Source organism: Arthroderma uncinatum, assembly GCF_011692745.1.
Source record: "Arthroderma uncinatum strain CBS 119779 chromosome Unknown scaffold4, whole genome shotgun sequence".
NCBI lineage: Eukaryota > Fungi > Ascomycota > Eurotiomycetes > Onygenales > Arthrodermataceae > Arthroderma > Arthroderma uncinatum.
In genome coordinates, this window is record NW_022983866.1 from 1,749,047 (window position 1) to 1,769,358 (window position 20,312).

General features: G+C 51.2%; 7 protein-coding genes across 7 annotated transcripts; 4 read left to right on the forward strand and 3 right to left on the reverse strand.

The window, feature by feature from the left end:
• Window positions 1-361: 361 nt before the first annotated feature.
• Window positions 362-1,087, forward strand: GIQ15_05878 (uncharacterized protein; the record flags this gene model as incomplete). Its single annotated transcript, XM_033553295.1, has 1 exon — window positions 362-1,087. The coding sequence occupies one exon, from the start codon at window positions 362-364 to the stop codon at window positions 1,085-1,087; it is 726 nt and encodes a 241-aa protein (XP_033404439.1).
• A 41-nt stretch (window positions 1,088-1,128) lies between these two features.
• GIQ15_05879 (uncharacterized protein) lies at window positions 1,129-1,692 on the reverse strand (the record flags this gene model as incomplete). Its single annotated transcript, XM_033553296.1, has 1 exon — window positions 1,129-1,692. The coding sequence occupies one exon, from the start codon at window positions 1,690-1,692 to the stop codon at window positions 1,129-1,131; it is 564 nt and encodes a 187-aa protein (XP_033404440.1).
• Window positions 1,693-2,329: 637 nt separating this feature from the next.
• On the forward strand, window positions 2,330-3,253 carry GIQ15_05880 (OB-fold nucleic acid binding domain-containing protein; the record flags this gene model as incomplete). Its single annotated transcript, XM_033553297.1, has 2 exons — window positions 2,330-2,492; window positions 2,550-3,253. The coding sequence occupies 2 exons, from the start codon at window positions 2,330-2,332 to the stop codon at window positions 3,251-3,253; spliced, it is 867 nt and encodes a 288-aa protein (XP_033404441.1).
• Window positions 3,254-3,374: 121 nt separating this feature from the next.
• GIQ15_05881 (uncharacterized protein) lies at window positions 3,375-5,664 on the reverse strand (the record flags this gene model as incomplete). The annotated part of the gene is made up of 3 exons (XM_033553298.1): window positions 3,375-4,444; window positions 4,496-4,598; window positions 4,660-5,664. The coding sequence occupies 3 exons, from the start codon at window positions 5,662-5,664 to the stop codon at window positions 3,375-3,377; spliced, it is 2,178 nt and encodes a 725-aa protein (XP_033404442.1).
• Window positions 5,665-6,176: 512 nt separating this feature from the next.
• Window positions 6,177-7,255, forward strand: GIQ15_05882 (alpha/beta hydrolase fold protein; the record flags this gene model as incomplete). Its single annotated transcript, XM_033553299.1, has 2 exons — window positions 6,177-6,587; window positions 6,644-7,255. 2 exons carry the CDS (start codon window positions 6,177-6,179, stop codon window positions 7,253-7,255), a joined length of 1,023 nt encoding a protein of 340 aa, XP_033404443.1.
• A 3,126-nt stretch (window positions 7,256-10,381) lies between these two features.
• Window positions 10,382-17,020, reverse strand: GIQ15_05883 (polyketide synthase; the record flags this gene model as incomplete). Its single annotated transcript, XM_033553300.1, has 1 exon — window positions 10,382-17,020. The coding sequence occupies one exon, from the start codon at window positions 17,018-17,020 to the stop codon at window positions 10,382-10,384; it is 6,639 nt and encodes a 2,212-aa protein (XP_033404444.1).
• Window positions 17,021-18,288: 1,268 nt separating this feature from the next.
• GIQ15_05884 (salicylate 1-monooxygenase) lies at window positions 18,289-19,719 on the forward strand (the record flags this gene model as incomplete). The annotated part of the gene is made up of 3 exons (XM_033553301.1): window positions 18,289-18,793; window positions 18,850-19,055; window positions 19,111-19,719. 3 exons carry the CDS (start codon window positions 18,289-18,291, stop codon window positions 19,717-19,719), a joined length of 1,320 nt encoding a protein of 439 aa, XP_033404445.1.
• Window positions 19,720-20,312: the final 593 nt, after the last annotated feature.

The window sequence follows — 20,312 nt, forward strand, 5'->3', positions numbered from 1 at the left end:
TTTTTTAAAGCAGAAATTATAAGTTTGATCTTTCCCTCTATTTCTATAGAGTTTTTATTATTTTTATTGTGAATTGGTGGCATTATCGCGTATAGAAGTTGTTAATTAGTTAAAAAGAGTACGCGTTTGAATTTGGTGGCTCGCTCACTTGGGTGGCTCGCTCGCCTGTGGATTACGTTAATTAGTAAATATATAGCTTAGTAAGCAGACCCAAGGTCACAGGACCTCAATAATCTATAAATATGTCACATGATGCATTAGTAATACAAAATTACGTCATATCACCTTAGGCAGCCCACCATCGAGCAAAAAGGGTAGACAACTACTTAGAAAGACGCGGTACTATTGATAGCATATAACAATGTCTTCATCTCATATAATCCCACTATCGACACATCTACATTACCTCGCCCAATGCCTTGAACTTGCATCCCAATCCCCTCCCAAACCAACTAACTTCCGCGTTGGTGCCATCCTCCTCTTACGCCGCTATCCCACCGGCGATGATACAGAGCTAAAAGAAAAGGTCCTCTCGACAGGGTATACATTAGAGCTTCGCGGAAACACCCACGCAGAACAGTGCTGCCTTGCAAAATTTGCATCCCATTACGGCGTGCCTGAGGATCAAGTTCGGGACGTTCTCGAACAAAAGCGGGCAGAGGAGAGTGGTGACGCGCAGATAGAACTATACGTTACCATGGAGCCATGCGGGAAGAGATTATCGGATAACAAGCCATGCGTGGAACGTATAATTGAGACCAAAGGCCAGAAAGAAGACGGGAAGGTCGGTGGGAGTGGTATCGATCGTGTGTATTTCGGTGTCAAGGAGCCAGGGACGTTTGTTGGTCAATCCCAGGGGTGTAAGAAACTTGACGAAGCGGGAGTTCAGTGGAATCTCATTGAAGGAATGGAAGATGACATTTTAAAGGTTGCAACGGCCGGACATGAGAAGAAAGCAAAAGGAGAGAAGGAAGGAACAAGAGTGAACGAAGCAGATCAGACGGTCTTAGTTGATAGAGCCGAAGAGGAGGCGCGCAGGGGTGAGGCGATTCCAAGAAATCCAAAAAAGAGAATGATGGAGGTCTAGCCACAGCCTGTTTTCCCGTATTCAATATAGATCTGCCTTATTCACAAAATAACCAAAGCCCCCACCGCAAGCAATGAAACAGACAGAACCAACCCGGCATTCCTGCTGAACACTTTGGGCCCAAAGTTCTTAACGTTCACATTGAGGTTATTCGAGTTATTGTTCTCTGCCCTCGAACTACCACCAACGCCTACTCCTGAATTACCGCTTCCATTCGCCTGGTCCGACCGTGGCGTTGGGTCTGCCGATGACGGCGGCTGCGTGGCGGGTGCACCAGGCTGGGACGGTGATGGTCCTGGAGGGGTATCACGCATCCATGGTGGATCACAATTTGTGTCTGGTGGACAGCAGGCCGGTGCACCGCCTCTCTGGTGATAGCAGATCGATGGAGCAGGGCAGTAAATTTTCTCATAGTCCGAATGGTTGCACGTTGGGTCTCGGGCGGGGTTATTTGGCTGTGCCGGAGAGTGGTATTGGTTTCCATTTATTGAGATGTCTCGATCAGATAGGGGTTGGGAGACATTGGTATAGGGAGATGCTGCTGCGAAGGTGACATGGAGCAGAATCAGATAGGCAAACCGCTGGAGGAGCTCCATCGCATACATTGCAAGAAGGAGAGATGAATTTTTGTTGGGTATAATCCGGGCATAGGTCGACAGCCCAAACTTATATTCAGCATACTGTCTTGGGCGATTGATATGACGAGGCAAACAGCTGCCCTCCCATGTGGCCACTTTAGCCTCCAAACAAATAAATATAAGGGATGTAGCTGCTGACTTGTGCCCTATCTATGCACATTAGCACATATATAGGGCAACTAGCGTATTATACTGCATATCATTTAGAGCAAACTTGTAGATCCGGCTAAATCATAGGCGCGTATCCTGGATGTTAGCCTGCAGATTTTAGTCATTCTTGTTTGTCGGGCGTAGCGTAGAAGTGCCCTCCCGGCAATGAGCCGGTTTCCGGTTTGCTTTGCATCTGCTATATCATCCCATGTTATAGTGAAATAATGAACAGATGTCTCCCCCTGGGCTAAAGTCTAGTGAGGTCAAGCGGCTTAAAATGATCACGTGCTTTCGTGACTTTAGTAAGCGCCAGACGCGACTTGCGCAGGAAGAACAACTTCCTCGTCCTCGCCGCGACAACAGCCTGCCTTTATTACCAAATATTGTATACCTATATTACACATTCGGCATCATATATATCCTGTTTTACATATAATATCGCGATAATGGCCAGATGACACTTGTTGCGCAGAATAAACACAACATACAATTTGCATCCGATGACAACCTTACATTTTACCCAGCATACTGCTACAAGGCATCACCTACACATTTCACATGGGTGAAGTTAAGCGCAGCAGACGTCCATCGGTTGAGACGTCGGATGGGATATGAAGGTATGACTACCAAATTGTAGGTGTCAAGAGAAATTTGAAAGCTGATTATGGCTGCAGGACAGAATATCCATTTTTACAAGAACCACCCGATCCAGTTCATCTGCTTGGCGGGTGTGATTGTTGCGCGAGAAGAGCAGCTTCGCAGAACAGTGTTGACGCTAGATGATAGCTCTGGGTCGACCATCGAGGTTGTAAGCTCGAAGATAACGCCCGTAGACCAGCCACAAGCGGAGCCGGAGCCAGTAGAAGCAGCGGAGGAAACAAAGACAGTGATGGCAGCGATAGGGGCAATGTCGGCTTCTCCAATATATGTAACATCCACCACCCATGAACCACTGGACATCACCTCTCTAGTGCCCGGTGTAATAGTCAAGTTGAAAGGCACGGTCATAACATTCCGCAGCATGAGACAGCTGCATCTTGAACGCTTTGTGCTCCTCCCCGATATGGCTGGCGAGATGCAATTCTGGGAAGAGCGGACTCGGTTCCTAGTTGACGTGTTGAATACCCCGTGGTACCTTACTCCGACGCAGGTTGAGCAACTGAGGGTTGAAGGGGCTGGTGAAGAGGAGAAGAAGATGCGGAAGACCCGGGTTAGAGAGAAGGATAGAGTGAAGATGGAGGCTAGGAGGAAGGAAATGGAAGAAAGAGACCGGGAGAGGATTGTTAGGAGATACGAGAGGGAAGAAGAGATACGGAGGAAGTACGCCGAGAGGTGTAAGGAGGTTAGCGGCAGGCTGAAGAAGGTGAGGAAGAGATGATTTATTCTTCACCATCCCATGTTAGGCTGCTGCTCCCAAGAATGATGACAGACAAAAATGCGAAATCCAATATCTTTTCAACTATTACAAATGGCAGCTCATGTACATATAGGAGAGTGACCTAGCGATATCCCCAAAGATTATCAAACGTCGATAGATGTCCGTGTCGTCCACGGCTTTCCCCTCTCCTCCGTCCCCTATCCCTATCCGAGATAGAGCTACGATAAAACTCCTCATCACTACCCCAAGAATTTCGCGTGCGATCCCTATCTCTGCCTATATCCCCACCCCAGTCAAGATCCCTGTCTCTATCTCTGTCCTTCCCGTGATGCCGCTTAATGTCATCATGTAAATGCCCGTGTCCATGGGGGTGCGAATGTGAATGTGAACGCGTATGTCCATGATGTGACGTGCTATACTTGGAGTCGATATCATCGGACGGGCTTAATACTTCATCATCTTCGCCGTCGTAGATGACAACATGCTGTTTCCTGCTAGTGTTAATGCCAGAGCCGGAATCCTGATGTCGTGAGCTTGTGTTTGCAGTGGTGGTGCTACCAGTGGGGACGGGGCTGGAAGTTTCATCTCGATACGTTTTATTCAATTTCGGCATGCTGTATGGTTTCCGTTCTCGTTCGATGGGCTGTGTCACTGGTACGTCTACGTCTGCACTAGAAGCAGCGATTTGATCATCATATTCATCATCTGCGTCCTCGACCGTAGCAGCTGGTGGGATCTGTTTCGGCCGTACATCCGCACTTGCTGGCCGCGAAGGGAGGCCAGCAGATGTATTATCTATGCTTGACTTGGCGCGAGGATGACGTAGACTGGGCTCTTCAAGCATGCCCTGGGTTATTTCGACATGACAATGTGTACCAATCCATCGATCAAGGGTATCTTTGATATCATAATCGGCCAGTTTTGGGAATAGTCTCCTGGATAATTCCTTGGGGAATCGTTCCTTTTTATCATCAGGATTACTGATAGGCATGTTCTGTATGACAGACTGGAGGCGATCGAACTCCCGCTCCGGATGTGCCTGGATCATCATTGTCATCCAGCGTTCGAAACCGCGGGGAGTCAGGCCTGGAATGTCAGGACGTTCGTCAAGACGGACCTGGATGAGGTGGTGCTCGATGCTCATTGAGCGGTAGAGGCGGGAGATCGACGACGTGCGATTATCGAAGATGTCTATTCATAATTAGATTCGTTCAAGAGTGGAATGGGGTGAGTAGAGCGTACCACGCCATGGATAAGGATCAGAAGGTACACTATTATCGCTATAAAACTTTTGCATTTTCTCTGGAGTGATGACCAGGGTGTTTCCAGGTGGATAGTTCTCAATCTGCGAGGAATTAGTAAGTATATGACCGTAGATATTAGCATTTATAATAGAAGTCACCTACCAGATGAACGGCAATCCCACGCAAGAGCTGGCCTATCCGACTCGTAGGGGTATCATCCTTATCAAAGAGCGTCCCCCAGATCCTCTCGAGTGTGGTGATGTCCGTTGCCGTCGAAAGCCTAGACGGGCCCTTTGGACGCCGACTACCTTCCTGTCCACCATTTAATGAGCCAAAGGACGATCCTCGCGTTCTCTCCATGCCCGGAGAAGGAGGCGGTAGTTGGTGAGCACTTCCCGGCCTTGACGGGGGCCGCTGCACCGCCGCACTGGGATAGGCATTCTCGTCGAACTTGGACGGTATTGGCGGAGCATAAGCTGACTGCGCCGGCGCATTGGAGAGATCAGGCTGCGCTGATACAGAGGAAGAAGGTGGTATATATTGACCGGTGGTGGTATTGGGACTGAGAGTATCTGGGTTCGGACTCTGCTTGTAGCTTGTATTTGACAGGGCGGGCGTTGGCGGCTGGTAGTTCTGCTGCTGCAGGCTCGGATGAGGAGGAGGAGGCGGCGGCGGAGGGTTATTGTTTGGATTGGCTAGCCGTAGCTGCTGTATAACTGCTGCTGTGACCTGCGCAATTAGATCTGGTGACGGATAGCTTGGATCAGGTACCCGCGGGGGAGGTGGCGGTTGCTGCGGCGGTCCCTGGCGTGACGCCGTGGGTGAAAACGGCGGCTGTTTCAGAGCATCTCCGTGCGGTGGAGGATGGCCGGTGGGAGGAGGATAGAAGCTCGCCGGGTCAGGGTACTCTGTTCCTTGATTTGATGCAGATGACGATGTGTATGGTACTTGTTGCTGTTGCGGTGGATGCTGCTGCTGTGTATCTTGCTCGGCTGCGTAGTTTTCTCCGTACGGCGGTTGCAAGTAGCCAGAATAGGCAGCGTTCGGATGACTGCTATTGTTAATACTGGTGCTGCTGCCGTTGGCACCTTGGTTGCTATTGATGCTGGGATTCGGGTTAAACCCAGGCGGATCGAAGCCCGAGTTGCGATATCCGTCGTATGCCATCTCGTCTGAAGCAGGACTCGACTCACGCAACTACTGTCCCGGTCAGCGCATGTCGAGCCAGTATCAGCACCGGCAAGCAGATATAGGTGCCAGAGTGTGCGGTCGTGGAGTCGCAAGTCGCAAGTTGCAGGTCGCAGGTCGCATCGCAAGTCCGAGTCCAGGTCAAGAACCGGCAAGGCTGTGACGTCGTCAAGTGATCCCTGTCATGTGTCGCCTTCCGCCTCCTACAACATCTACCTCTTGTCTCTATAGCTATGGCATGGCTATAGCTATGGCATGGAGCACTGCATATGTCTGTGCTACGGGTGTCTAACGACACGGCAGAGATGCCCTAGATGCCAGGGAGTTACACCGACGTTGATGCCCCTGCAGCCGGCGGGACGCATAACGAAGCAGGCTGGAAGGATGCGCCGTGAGTCAGTGATCCTTCAGGCGGTTATAAGGAGTAGCATGGTCGATGGCAGGAGTAACATGTTTAGACTGGATGCTGGTCAACTACTGCTCCATCTGCCATGACTCTGATATCGGATCTGAGAGCTTACCTCCTTCGAGCACTCAACTTCACAACATCCAATACCCCAGACAGCCCTCAAGCCGCTCCTACACCTACAGGTAGCTGCCGCTTCCGCCTGGATGACGACTGTTCGGACACATTAACCCTCCCGGATGGACGAAAACTAGGATATGCACAGTATGGCTCGTTGACGGGGCGGCCTGTCTTTTACCTACATGGCCTTCCAGGAGCTCGCACCGAGGCCGCCTGTTTTGACGACCTGGCGCGGGAGCTGGGTGCCCGAATTATAGCTACGGACAGACCCGGTGTAGGTTGGAGCTCACCTCACCCGGGTCGAACAGTTCTTGATCATCCAAAGGATCTGGAACAGCTTGCAAAGCACCTGAAGCTAAAAGAGTATAGCGCATTGGTACGAGTAGCAGCGACTTATAACCGGGAGATAACTGAGATTGACATGCTTGATAGGGAATATCGGGAGGTGGACCGTACGCACTCGCTTGCGCGGCGTCATTACCACGCGACAAGCTCAAGGCTGTCTCGATCATCTGCGGCCTAGGGCCACCTGACATTGGAATGAGCGGTGCGGGTTGGCCCACCTGGCTTGGATTCACGTTTGGATACCGTTATTTCTCCGCTGCCACCGGATGGTATCTTAAACGTCAGTTGGCAGCACGTTTGGACCTGAGCGATGAAAAGCGATTTGAGCTTCTGAGGCGGGACGTGTTAAATGCCAAGTCCATGCTTGAGAAGGATCGTGATATCATGAAGGATGAAAGTACGCTTCGGATGTTTTTGAAAACGAGTCGAGAAACCTTTGCCCAGGGATGTGACGGGGTGTTGCAGGATGGCAAGCTGCTGTGCAACGACTTGGGTTTTCGGGTAGAGGATATTCGTGCCGATTTGCCTGTGCAGTTGTGGTATGGGAAGCAGGATACTGCCGTTCCACTCAATCATGGTATTCAGATAGCAGCGCGGTTGGGTGGGAGGGCGCATCTTAGGGTTGTGGATGAGACGCACTTGAGCATCTGGGAAAACTGCAGGGAACAGGCGTTGAAAGAGTTGATTAGGAGCATGTGAGGTTTGCCATGTATATTAAGTTTGTATATTAGAGTCAAGAAAGTCGTATCTCAATCATAATAAATAATAGGAAGAACATAGAATATTAGGCTGGATACGCAAGGTTCTTCTTTACCATGGCTCAGGCGAAAGGGCCGGCCCGCGCTCCCGAAATTCATATAGTTAGTCACAGGAACAGTCTCTCGGGTAGCATAGAGCAAGCGGCAAGAGTCCGGTGACCTCTTCCACGGCCAACCGCATACACGGCAACGACGTATCACAGCCTTGAAGTACTTGCAGTAACCGAATATGTCGACTAGTCTTCCAGTGCCGCATCATATGCCACACAAGCACGTTATCCATAATCGCCACAGGTGCAGGAGTCCTGTTGCCGTTTTTCTTCTTTTAGCTCGCTGGAATCTCCGAATCTCAGTCCGAAGCTAGAGGGAAACTGTGCCAGTCGGTTTGCCATGCCTTGGTCGTTTTCGGCCAAAGTTTCCGAAACACTTTCTGATAAAGTAGAAACTCAACGTTCAAGGCACCCGTTATTTGCTATGGGCAGTTCTTTTCTGCAACGATCTCGTCACGATCATCTCTCTGGGTAGGGTTTCTGATAACCGCCCAGCCACAGCTGATCACAGTTAGGATCCTGCGCAAGTCCCTGGGAGTGGAAACTCCAAAGTCGGCTCCAACAATCCGGACCCTTAGCCGCTGCAAATTGGGCCTCCCTTGCTTGAATTGGGCCAGGTAAACTTCTTGGAATATAGAGCGAGCGAGCGCCTCATCCAGAGTGGCGTTCTCTAGTATCTTTTGTATTATGGCAAAATTTTCTGGTTGATCATTTGAAATGAATTCCGGTACGTATGTGTTGGTATCGTTGGAACAGTCGAGATATAATGAAAGGTCTTTCAACCCGGAAAGGGAACCAAGGGTTCGGTATATGGCTACTTCTTGTATATCGCCGTGAGTCCGTGGTATAAGAAGCGATGCTCTTTTCAATGCTGAACAGTGTGATGCAAGTTCTCGAATTCTATCCAGCGTTAGAGCAAAAGCTAGATCAAACATACCCAGGTGGCTTTTCCGCTGAGGTGAAAACCAGATTCGATGCAGCGATCTATGATGATCAATAATAGCTTTAAATGTCTTATGTTCGAAGTTGCCAATTAATTTAAGGGTATCTAGCGGAGGGAGTGACCGGAGAAGAACACTCGCGGCCTCGTCCATGTATAGATTTTCGTCAAGATTGTCACTATCCAGGCGTAAAATAAGGATCTTTAGAGAGCTAAAGTCATAGGTACTCGCCGTCCTCAAGCTAAATGGATCGATCAGGGTATCCAAACTGAGCACCTGTAATCGAGAGAATGCAATATGCTCGTTCCACTGCCCAAGGGTTCCGAGCCCGCCACCGCGGAAGCTTAGGGTATGAAGTTCTCCACGGCCACTGGAATTCGTGCCATCCTTTAGAAAAAAGTCTCGTTCCGGTCGCTGTTTGAACCGCTGCTCCGCTGCATACCATCCCTGAGAGCGCATTATCACTCGTACATGTCTAAGATTTGGAGCCAACCCTGTGCTCATTCTTATGACAGCTATATCATTATAATTAAATAGTCTTTCAGGGTCATATCGGTAATAGGGCAGAATAATGCTATACAAGCTTGGGGATGTGGCAAGTCTGTGCTCATACTGGTCCATCTCATGGGGCCATGCCTTGTGTTGAACAAGGCTTTTAAGTCCGAAACTATGAATGTGAAGCTTGCAATCGGGTAGAAATTGATGTAGCGCGTCCAGCAAACATGGTGGAAACTGGTTAGAACAATTGAAGACGAGGTCCTGTAGGGCTGGAAGCTGAGCCAAAAAACCGGCCAAGGTTTGCCAGTCCTTATCCAGCTCTTTCGTTACCTCCGGAGACTCTGACACCGCTCTATAATTATTAAGTTGTATGTCTTCAAGCTCGTCGTCGCTATCAACTAGACAATTTTTTGGCCATGCTGAACGGCCTTTCCTCATCCCCCCATCGACTGGGAGCTCGCCCTCGATCTCGAGCCGACGGACGCATCTAAAACTCGATGTAAGCTGCAGAACATCATTCCACTGGTCCAAATCCTCGCCCAGCTTCGTGCGACCCTCGATAGTAAGGTGAATTCTCTGGAACCGTGTCTCATTAGAAGCCAGGCACCACCTTTTGCAGACGAGGGCAAAGTCATATAGGCTGGGTCTGTAGTCAGAAGCAACAAAGTTACAAATCTGCTGCAAGGTCTCCAGTGGAAGCCTCTCGAGAGCAGCCATGTCATGAGAAGGACTAGGAACATGGTCCTTCATTCAGCGACGACGAGGGACGAAGTTGCTATCTTTTTATGCACCTCCAGAGGCCTCGCTTACTCAGCACATTGCCCCTTATTTTTATCTCCGCCGCAACGTCTCAAGTTCGACAAAAAACCATCAACCAACCAATGCCACGTATGAGTGGTTCTTCTTGGGCAATACGTGGCAGTGTGATACTGGATGCACATGGCCTGGTTTATATCGACATAAATCCCAATGTTAGAATTGTTACGACTGGTTGGGCACACCATGGCGCTATATACAGACACCCATGGCTTTGTTTGCCAGGCATTGAGCACCCCAGAGACCGACATGGCCGTTATATAAACCATTCCCTCGCACCGCTTCAACGACCTCAGGTTATCGTTCTCTCTCTCCTTACTAATGTCTTGGACGGATTCTGCTCTAGAACTCGCTATGTCGTGGCGACGCTCCTACTGTCTTCTCATATGGCATTGCTTCTTCAGGAGTGCTACCTTACCACGAATAACCCAGCTGGCCAGTGAATTAAGCATGTTGTATATGCAATATCAGGATAAATACGATCCTTGATGATCTAATTGGTGGCCAAATGACTGCCGACCTAACCCTCGAACGTTGAAGCGTCAAAACGCGGATGGGCTGCGTGGAGCAATGACCGATATCACAAACCGAGACATCAGCCTTAGCGTGGATACTGGAGTGGCCATAACTTGAGCTCTACATATCATTTTACATATGATGTTTCAAATAGTGAACTATACGAAGTATTGAGTATTCTATATGTCTACTAAAGATCTCAATCTAGGTGTTGCATGACATACAGGAGCTGACGGTTGATACTCCTCAAGAGGCGAGGAATCCAGTCTCTTTCCAAGCCTTGATGTAGCGGCTGGCTACTTCGACACTCACCGGCGCCAAAGCCCGCATGGTTGCAGAATGTTTCTGTGCCTTCGTCGTATCCAGAACCAGCCCACCACAGGACAACTGCTCAAAATTCTGCCCCAGAAAGTCCACCAATCTCTTGGCTGGGTTCTCCGTCTCCGATTTGGACGAGCTAGCAACTGTACTGAGCCACTCTTTAAATGGCATGAACTGACTAGACGGAATGTCTAGCGCGTCGGCTAGAATGGATGATATCTCTTTCCATGGCCGGCCGACTGGGTCATCAATGTGATAGATGGGCCATGGGTCTGGCGCTGTCTTGTCTTCTCCGATGTATAACAAATCGACAAGGACTGCAGCTACGGCATCGACAGGGATCCACCGAACAGCGCCGAGGAAGTTGGGCCAGGCGCCCAGCGACTGCGCCGACTTGACGATGAAGGGGATTTGCTCAACTGAGTTCCAGACGCCGCTCGTAGATGAACCCGCAATCTGTGCTGGCCGAACGGCCATGGCTCGGAACAGTGTAGGGTGCTTATGGACCGTCTCTTCCAGCATTCGTTCGCACACCCATTTGGCCTCACCATACCCTGGGGGCAAGACAGAATCCATGGAGACGCGGCGTTCTGGTACAAGCGGCTCCTTCGAGCGCCCAACAACACTAAGGGAGCTGATCAGCTGGAAGCCTACCCGACGGTGGACAGCCATATCACGAGCGAGGTCGAGCAGGTTGCGCAGGGTCTGGAACTGCGATGCAAAGGCAGACATGGGCCGCGAACCGCTTAGAGGCCACGCGCTGTGCACAATGTGTGAGCCGTGTTGCGTAAGCCACTGGTACTCAGAGGTTTTAAGACCTAGCTGCGGCTGAGACGTGTCGGTTTCTAGGATACGCAACTTGGACCTGGCTTCTTGTGTGAGTGTGATGCCTCGAGTGGAGAGAGCGACGTCCTGACGGGTTTCAACCGGCGTGGGACGGTGTCGGTTGATGCAGACGACCGTCTTAACCGATTGATGCGAGGCGAGAGCGGCGACAACGTGTGCGCCTAGGCTTCCAGTGGCACCTGTGACTATGATGGTAGCATCATGGGAGTTCGCGATGGCTTCACTCGTATACAATGGCTGGGCAGGTATCCAACCAGCCGTATATTTTACCACATACCTCTCGGCCTCAGCCTCGCGTGCTGTAACATCTCGTCTCGCATGTTCTTCGGAATGTATATCTTTGATAGGATATGAATCAACACCCAAGGTAGCAGTGTCTATCTCTGAAGTGGAAGATGTAGACATGGTGAACCGACTATCATCATGGCTCGACTCAGTTACGTTATCTTCGTCGTCATAACCTGTGATTTCTACAGTACCTTGTGACAAGGCGCTTGCAACCAGAGTGACTATATTGCCCACGGTAGTGGCGGCTAGTAGCTCTGGCAGGTCCAGCTGGCAGTGGAACGCCGAATTGATTTCGCGAAGTAGCTCGATTCCCATCAACGAGTCGATGCCAATGTCGGCAGCTATCGTATCGATAGTAATGGAATCAACCTCTGCGCCTACGACGCTCGCAAGTACTCTTTTGACCTCCAATGTGAGGTTGGACTTCGGTGATTGAGATGACTTCTTCTCGGCCTCCGCCTGATTCTCCTGCGGCTTCTTCGAGTTGTTGTTACCCACGATAGGTTGAGGGACTCTGGGCGTGGGACTTGCTACTGTTGCACCAGTAGTGTTCATTTTCAAGGCCCATTCGTCCTTAGTGAGGTTCATCAAGAGCCTTTTCATTGATTCAATGCTCATACGCGTATACTGCAGCCCCAGTATAACCTCGACTAGCTCCCCATTGGCGGCATTGAAGACGAATGCATCTGCCATGTACACCTTGGCCGAGATTTGAGAATGTCGTGCATACGCATGCCAAACATCCTGTGTCTGTCCTGGCTGAAGAATGCCGCGTGGCGAGCGCATAACGAGCTCAACGTCGCTTCCGATGTGTATTTCGCCGGGCTGTGCATCCGACATGCAGTTCAAGAAGAGGCCGGAGACCTGCTTGAACGAATCATGGAGGGCGATGTCGAGAAAGCTCTCGCCGGCATGACGACGGTGCACCCGCCCCGCGCATTCGGTTTTCTTGCCAACAACGGCGTACATGGCGTTGTACTGATCTGAGTACTCGATGAACTCGGAGAAGGCCCGGTACACTTGACGGCCCTGCAGGACGTCGACACCAGGCCCACCGGCCTCAGCCAACAGTTTTGCACATTGCTCATAAGGGACAAGTCGCTCAAAGCGCGCAAACTGGGCGATAAAGGCGGGATCGCTGGGGGAGCGAATATGGAGACGTCCATGGAGATGTCTCCTGGGCAGGGTGCCTTCAGCACTGGTGCTCGAGATATTCAGCTGCCACAGGGTTTGCTCCGCATCGAGAGCCTCATAATTGATCCAGACTTTTCGGGATGAGTCGACGCAGATGGGTGTAGGAATGTTGGCCTCGATCATCGTAGGTATCATGCCTTGTTTTTTCCAGTCTGGATGAATACTGAAGATGGCTTCAACTGCCATGTCCGACTGGACCGTTCCAGATAGTACGGGCGCTGTGTGAGCGAAGACATGACCGGAGACGAGTTTCTTGAACTTTTCGGATACCAGGTTGACGCGGAAACGCGGGTGCGTGGTGCCGTTTCCTTGGTAGCCAACGAACTCCCATAGCGGCATACTCTTGGGGTCGCTCACGGGTGCGTCTTGCGTCAAGCCTGCCACCAAATCAGTCGCGGATTTAAATTCCATCCAATGCCGTGCCTTCTCGAACTGGTACGGCGGCAAGAGGATATGTGTATAGTCGTTCGTTTGCAGACTGTGGTGTGCCCAAAAGGCGACTCGCAACCCCTGTCTCCAGAGCGAGACGGTAGCATCAGTGAGACCGTCGAGGCCCTTCTCATTCGTTACACTGACGGATTCAAAGTGGTGCGATTTACTAGCCTGTTCGGCAAGCGCACGGCTTGCCATGATGGCGATCGTCGAGCTCGACCCTGCCTCAAGGAAGATGGCGGACGGGTGCTTTTTGGCGATACGCTGTATAGCATGGGAGAAGAAGACAGGGTAGCGCATGTGGTCCGGGACAAACTTTGCTGTTATCGGCCCAGCAAAGGCAGTCTCAGTAGCTCGCTCCATGTGAATCAAAGGCTCGTGGAACTCGAGGTCGTTGCCAACCTGCTCCAGACGATCAAGGAGCGGATCAACGAGGGACGAGTGGAATGCGTTAGTGACATTGAGTCTCTTACTTTTGATAGCTGAAAATTGATGGCTATTGCTGGCAATGACCTCGGCCAGAGTATCGATGGCTGTAACAGTGCCCGACAAGGTGAAACTTCGGGGGCCATTGTAGCAGGCTATACTTGGAGGGTTATCAAGTTGTCGACCCGCATACTCTAGGAGACTTCGGACGAGCGACTCGTCGGCCTCAACCGCCATCATGCTTCCCTTATCACCACCCCAGGCATCATGCACGAGCTGTGCACGAAGAGCAACCAAGGTGAGAGCATGCTTGAGACTCAGCACGCCAGAGATACACAGCGCCGTGAGCTCGCCAAAGCTGTGGCCGACGACGCTAACGATTTTGCCGGACAGCCCACAGTCTATCCAACTTCGGGCGCTGGCATATTGCATGGCGAAAAGTGTGACTTGTAGTCGTACGGGATCGGGTAGGGGTGTGCGGGAGAATATGTCAGGAAAGATGCTCGGAAGACTCAGCTCATCTTGGACGATATTATCGCACTCATCGAGATGGTGGCGGAAGACGGTGATGCCGTCGTAGAGCTTGCGGTCGAGGCCAACAAAAGTTGAGACCTGACCCCCAAAACACAGCACAACGGGCCGTTCGGCCTGCGTGTTCATCATGTTGTGTTCAGATACACTTGAGAGTGCCTCCTGTAGCTCACTCACGGAACGACAGCGGACGAGGAATCGCTGTGGCAGGTCTGGATTACTTTGCCGGTTGATATTAAAGGATAGATCAGCCAGCGTTGACTTGGACTGGTGCTTGATGAGACCCGCGAGCTTGACGGCATATTCCTTCACGGCTCGTCCATCGAATCCAGAGATGAAGAAGGGCAGCCGTCCATCTAGTTGCCTCATGATAGATGATGCCACATCCCGACTCTCGCTGGTGCTAGTCGGTGGAGCTGCCACTACCATGGCCGCATTAGACCCTGAGGCACCATAGTTGTTGATCAGCACCACCTTGTTCCGGCTATCCCAGCTTCGAAGTGAGGTCACAATCTCCATCATATCCGAGTCAGCTGCGGCTTTAATCGTCGCGTTCAGCTTGTTAAAGCTGGCCTGTGGTGGGATATATCCTTCATGTATCATCATCAAGACCTTGATAAGTGAGATGACGCCCGACGTGCCTTCAGTATGTCCGATGTGCCCCTTGACTGAGCCCACTGGCAATGGCCGCGGCCGGATCGGACCGCCAACCGCCTTCCGTAGCGCCGCCCACTCAGCTGGGTCGCCCACGGCTGTGCCTGTACCGTGGGCTTCGACAAGCGCAATGTCTGAAGGCGACACACCTGCCTTATTAACGACGTCCCCAAACAAATGCGCCAGCGATGGCGAGTTAGGAACGAAGATGGGCGTGTGGTTCTGGTTTTGATACACGGCTGAGCTGAGCAGGCGACCAAGGATCGGGTTGCCGTCTGCTCGCGCGTCACCCATGCGTTTGAGGAAGACGCAGGCGATGCCCTCGGCACGGCAGTAGCCATCCCCCTTCTCATCAAATGGTTTGCATTGGCCGGTGGGACTCAGAAAACTCGCTGCCGTCAGGTTCTGGAACCAATGTGGGTTGGTCAGTATACAGACGCCGCCGGCCAGCGCTGCATAGCACTCGCCATTACGGAGACTGCTGCAGGCAGTGTGGATGGCGACGGCTGATGATGAACATGCCGTGTCGAAGGCTATAGCTGGGCCTGTCCAGCCAAAATGGTTTGCCACGCGTCCGGGAAGGTAGCTCTGCAAGTTGCCCGTAGCCATGAGAGCATTCAGTGGATGGGTAGCTACATTATGCTCATAGTCGACTGATGGCGAGCCAATGTACACACCAACGTGGTTCCTATCTTTGTCCTTCTGCCCAGCTCGCGTGGTCTCAGTAAAAAGGCCGGCCTGCTCAACGGCGTGGTACGCTGCTTGGAGAAGAAGACGGTGTTGGGGATCCATGGCGGCTGACTCGCGCGGGCTGCGCTTGAAGAACCTGTTGTCGAAGGCGTCGACATCCCGCACGAAGTTGCAGAAGTAATCGCGGGTGTCGGGCTCGCGGAAAAGCGAGTCAAAATTCAAGCGTTCCCGCGTTACCTTCTCGTGTTGCGTGGTGCCCTTGTGGAGGAGCTGGGAGAACTCCTCGAGGTCATCGGCGCCCGAGACTTTGATGGACATGCCGACGATGACGATGGCGTCGTCATCATCATTGAACTTGACGGAACTATGGTCCTCCTGGCTGCTGGGCTGTTCATGAACGTCGGCGAAGTGCACCGGCCGCGACCCCATGTTGCGCACAAGAGTCGGCGGCAGACATCGACCGGGGCCGAAGGTTATCACTGAAGACTCGCCGTCGTTAAGATACCTTGCCTTTAAGGCTGCAAATGTCCCGTACCAGTCGCACTGTCGCACGAACAGAGTCTCCAAAGCATGTGCATGGAGGGAGCCACCACCAGATGCAATAGGCTTGCCGTCTCCGGCGTTGGTGAAGGTCGTCAACGCCAGATGATCGGCCTCCGCAAACTGAAGGTCGTGCCTATTATTGCAAAAGGCAACAAGGTCTTGGATTTGTTTCTTGGACTGCACCTTTGGGCTGTGCAGCTCGCCTCGAAAACTTGTGTCAGATAAAACGACTCCAGCGGTACGAGCCTTTCTGGTGAACCTTGCTGCAGCTCGCTCTGAGACCGTGACCGTTGCTCGCGCCTCGTCAAATAGCAGTGAAATGTAGGCATCAGGGGAAATGCTATCGACGATGCGATGCAGGTCCTGCTGTTGTTTCACATTAGTCCATGCCACTACGTATGTCCTATGTGGGTTCCATGTGTCCTGAGCGTCACTAAGGGCGCCTGCTAGCATGGCCAGACGTACTGCTACGGCGCCGTATTTGTCGAGCTCTTCTATATTATGCGCGCTTGCGACGGCATAGTCGCCTAGTAAGCCCACACAGAACCCGACTGCAGGCGGCTTATTGGCGGTTAGAGCTACTTGAGGATCAGAGTTTCCCCCTTCGTTGCTGGCTTGCAGGTATCGACGGTACTCGGTGAGCTGTTGGAGCACAATCAACGGCACAAATGCCACGCCAGGCAGTGCGTTCCCTTGCACGCCTAGGGTTTTGTTTCCAGTGCTTTCAAGCCATGGGCCAAGGTCCTCCAGGAGCTGTCTTCTGTGGGAGCCGATGGCGTCTGTGATCTTCGGGAGTTCTTCGGCCAAGGCATCCCAATATTTCGGCAATCCTGCCAGTGTATCGAGTACCCATTGGCGAGACAACTTGTTCTGCAATGTCGTTTTGATATCATTTACTGCCTTCTCGCTGTAAGCAATTTGTGATCCGAATATCAACAAAGATTTTCTCGTGTTCTCCATTTTGGAATCGGGAGTTCTGCAAAAAAAAAAAAGGAGAAGGAATTATTATATGTTGATGTATACAAAGCAACGGCACCTTGCACTCAACTTGCTATTCGAACAAGGGAAAGCTGTTGAGGTTCCAGGGTTTATTAACTAGCAATTCCACAAATACTGGATATCCGGGCCACCTTTAATTATTCTCTTGTGGACGAGCTTTTCCTGTCGCCATCCACTACAGTGATGGATCCGAGACAAGAGATGGCTTCAGCCGAAGCGATTCCCCGGCGGGACCATTGATCTGTTACGTGACTTTTGATCCAATCCACTCACATGCACCAACCTTGCGAATTTCAGCCGCAAATGCTTTAGAGTTCATTGTCGTATATGGATAGATTCAACGAGAGAACATCAACCCATGCTAAACCAGACCATTCCTTACAGCAACTAGAAGGGCAGCCTATCCTGCCGCAACTGCCGCGTCATATCCTGATCCTCTCGAGCGTCGTCTAACGATCCTCTGGGGCATACTCTGATCCTCTATAGGTATATGCATACTACTTATGCATGCAACGTGATGACAATAGATATATGGGACCTAGTCCCATATACTATTATTACGAATTCAACAAGTCGCGCTATTCGGCCGTCCAGTACGTTCCTGGCTCGGGCGGATGGGTTGTACGCCTAACATAGTGCACTTACTTACATCCAGGTCAAGGTGATGTCGCTCATCCCTGTATCAACCAGGGCCCCTGAATTACCACAACTTCCAACAAATACCCTTCTCACATGAAGATCCTTACTGATGCACCCTCATATAGGCTACTTTCAAATTTATATTAATTTTAGCCGGTTTTCGGCATTTTTCCTCCTTTAAAGGGGTTGATGTCTACTAAACCCATTAAGGTTTTATGCCTTTATAGTTACGTTGACCAAGGTTCAAGCCAGCCGCGGGTAAGCCGTTAAACTTAGACCCGCAAAACCCGTCCGTCCGTTCCTATCTCTAAATTGACCCGCCCGTTCACACTCATCCATGTCTAGATTAATACCTAATCAAGCCCTGATTTGAGCATACGACGGGGGGGGGGGGGTGTATCGATTGATCACGACATGCCGCTGGGGCTGAGGGAGTGTAGTGGCATGGTGAGCACTGGGTTTCACGTACGTGATAGTATATGAACCGGATGGCACAACCAGGCATCATTCAAGACTGATAATGTTATACAATCCGATCCTATTGACTCTATTATATGTGCCTATAGTCCTTAGCCATGCCTCACTCAAATATGTCCCCAACTTCCAGTTCCCTGGCTGGTAACGCTCCCAAAGTTGCTATTGTTGGCGGTGGGTTGATTGGCGTTATGCTTGGTCTCGGCCTCTCGCACCGCGGTATTCCCTTTATCATCTATGAACGCGCCTCTGACTGGCATGAGATCGGAGCCGGCGTCGCGCTGACCAGTGTCGCGCTGAATAGCATGCAGCGACTACACCCAGGTGTCCTCGACGCTCTCTACCGAGTCGCCAGGCCCAATCATTTCAGCTTCTGGGACGGCTTCCATCCTCAGACCAATGAGGCAGCTCAGGCTCCCGAGGCTCTACACTTTTTACTTGATGCTCCCGGGACTGACTATTGGTGCTGTATGAGATCCCAGTTTCTCCGTGAGCTGGTGGCTCTGCTTCCTGCAGGATCTACCTTCTTCAATAAGGAACTCGAGAGATATGTCGATGATCCAAGCAGCCAACAGGTTCTTTTGCAGTTTACAGATGGAACGACAGCTGAAGCAGATGCTTGTGAGTTTCCGATTTACTCCGTATACTGGCCTAGTTGAATACTAATTCTGCAAAAGTACTTGGTTGTGATGGCATTCATTCAAGGACTCGCCAACTGCTCTTGGGAGAAGACGACCCGGCGTCACACGCCAGTTTCACCCATCAGCTAGGATACCGGGCCGTACTTCCTATTTCCGAAGCTATGAAGGTCTTAGGAGATGCCAAGGGGGGTAGCGACTTTTGCATCCATATCGGCCCAAACGCATATGTACCATCCTATCCTGTAAGTTGTATATTCAAAACCCATGTCATCCTAAGGGTTACTGATGGTTGCAAAGATGTTAGATGGGACTGAGACAGTTCTGAATATGACAACGGTCATCTACACTCCCGAACCATGGGCTCATGGTCAGAAGATGGTCGCACCGGCAACCCACGAAGAGGTAGCCAAAATATTCGAAAACTGGAGCCCACCTATCCGCGATATCATTGCCAAGTTTCCTGAGAAGCTCATGAAATGGGGCATTTTTGACATGGCTGATCACCCTGCGCCGACGTATGCCAGTGGCCGCGTTGCCATAGTTGGCGACGCTGCTCATGCCAGCACGCCATTCCTCGGCGCTGGCGGAGCAATGGGCATTGAAGATGCACTGGCAATGGCGTCCGTGATGCAGGCTGTTAGTGAAACGTCGACAAACACCACATCTATCCCAGCAGCACTACAGGCATTCAGCGCAGTCCGCCTGGAAAGGTCACAGTGGTTGGTGCAGAGCTCGCGAGAGATGGGAGTCATATTCCAATGGCGGGATCCTTCCGCCGGAAATGATGGCAGCCGATTTAAGGAAGAGGCTGAGCTGCGGACTAGCAAGGTTTGGGACTTTGATGCTGATGGCATGATTAATCAGATACGTTTGGAGTTTAATCAACGGAGAGGGGGGGTAGCATAAGGGGCCTATTTGCATATAGTGTGCTTGTCTCCTCCGTCAGGGCCCTTGCTTCGGCGATTTCTCTTTCACATAATCTGATATGTTGGGTAATAACTCCGAAGACCTTGGCCGCGCCCTGCAGGGTAGCATTGCCTTTCACTGTGTACAGATATACAAGATCATAAAGACCAGCGTAATTCGCCATGGAGCAGTACTTTGGACCGACAGGGGGGTTAGTATGGGATTTTTGCAAAGTTCAATCTCAGAGGTCCGTGGCCCCCCTGCCAAAAGCCATGGGAACCCCAGTACGGAGAAATACCGGAAGCATTTCCTACGAGTCTCCTGTGATATGCAACGACCTTCCAAACTAAGAAAATTGTACGTTATTGTATAGGATCCTGGACCATTACAGCTCCGAGTTGGCTAACAAGGATAAACAACGCAGTAACGGGGTGTGCCTTGGTACTCCTAGGCCTTCAGGGTACTACTAAATATGCGTGGAAAGGATTATCAGCTGAGAGCCGCTCCTACAGTCGATTGCCTTCAGCCTCTCCACTTCCTACAGCTAATCAGTTTAGGCGGCTCTGGCAATTGGCTACACTCCATTAGCTATA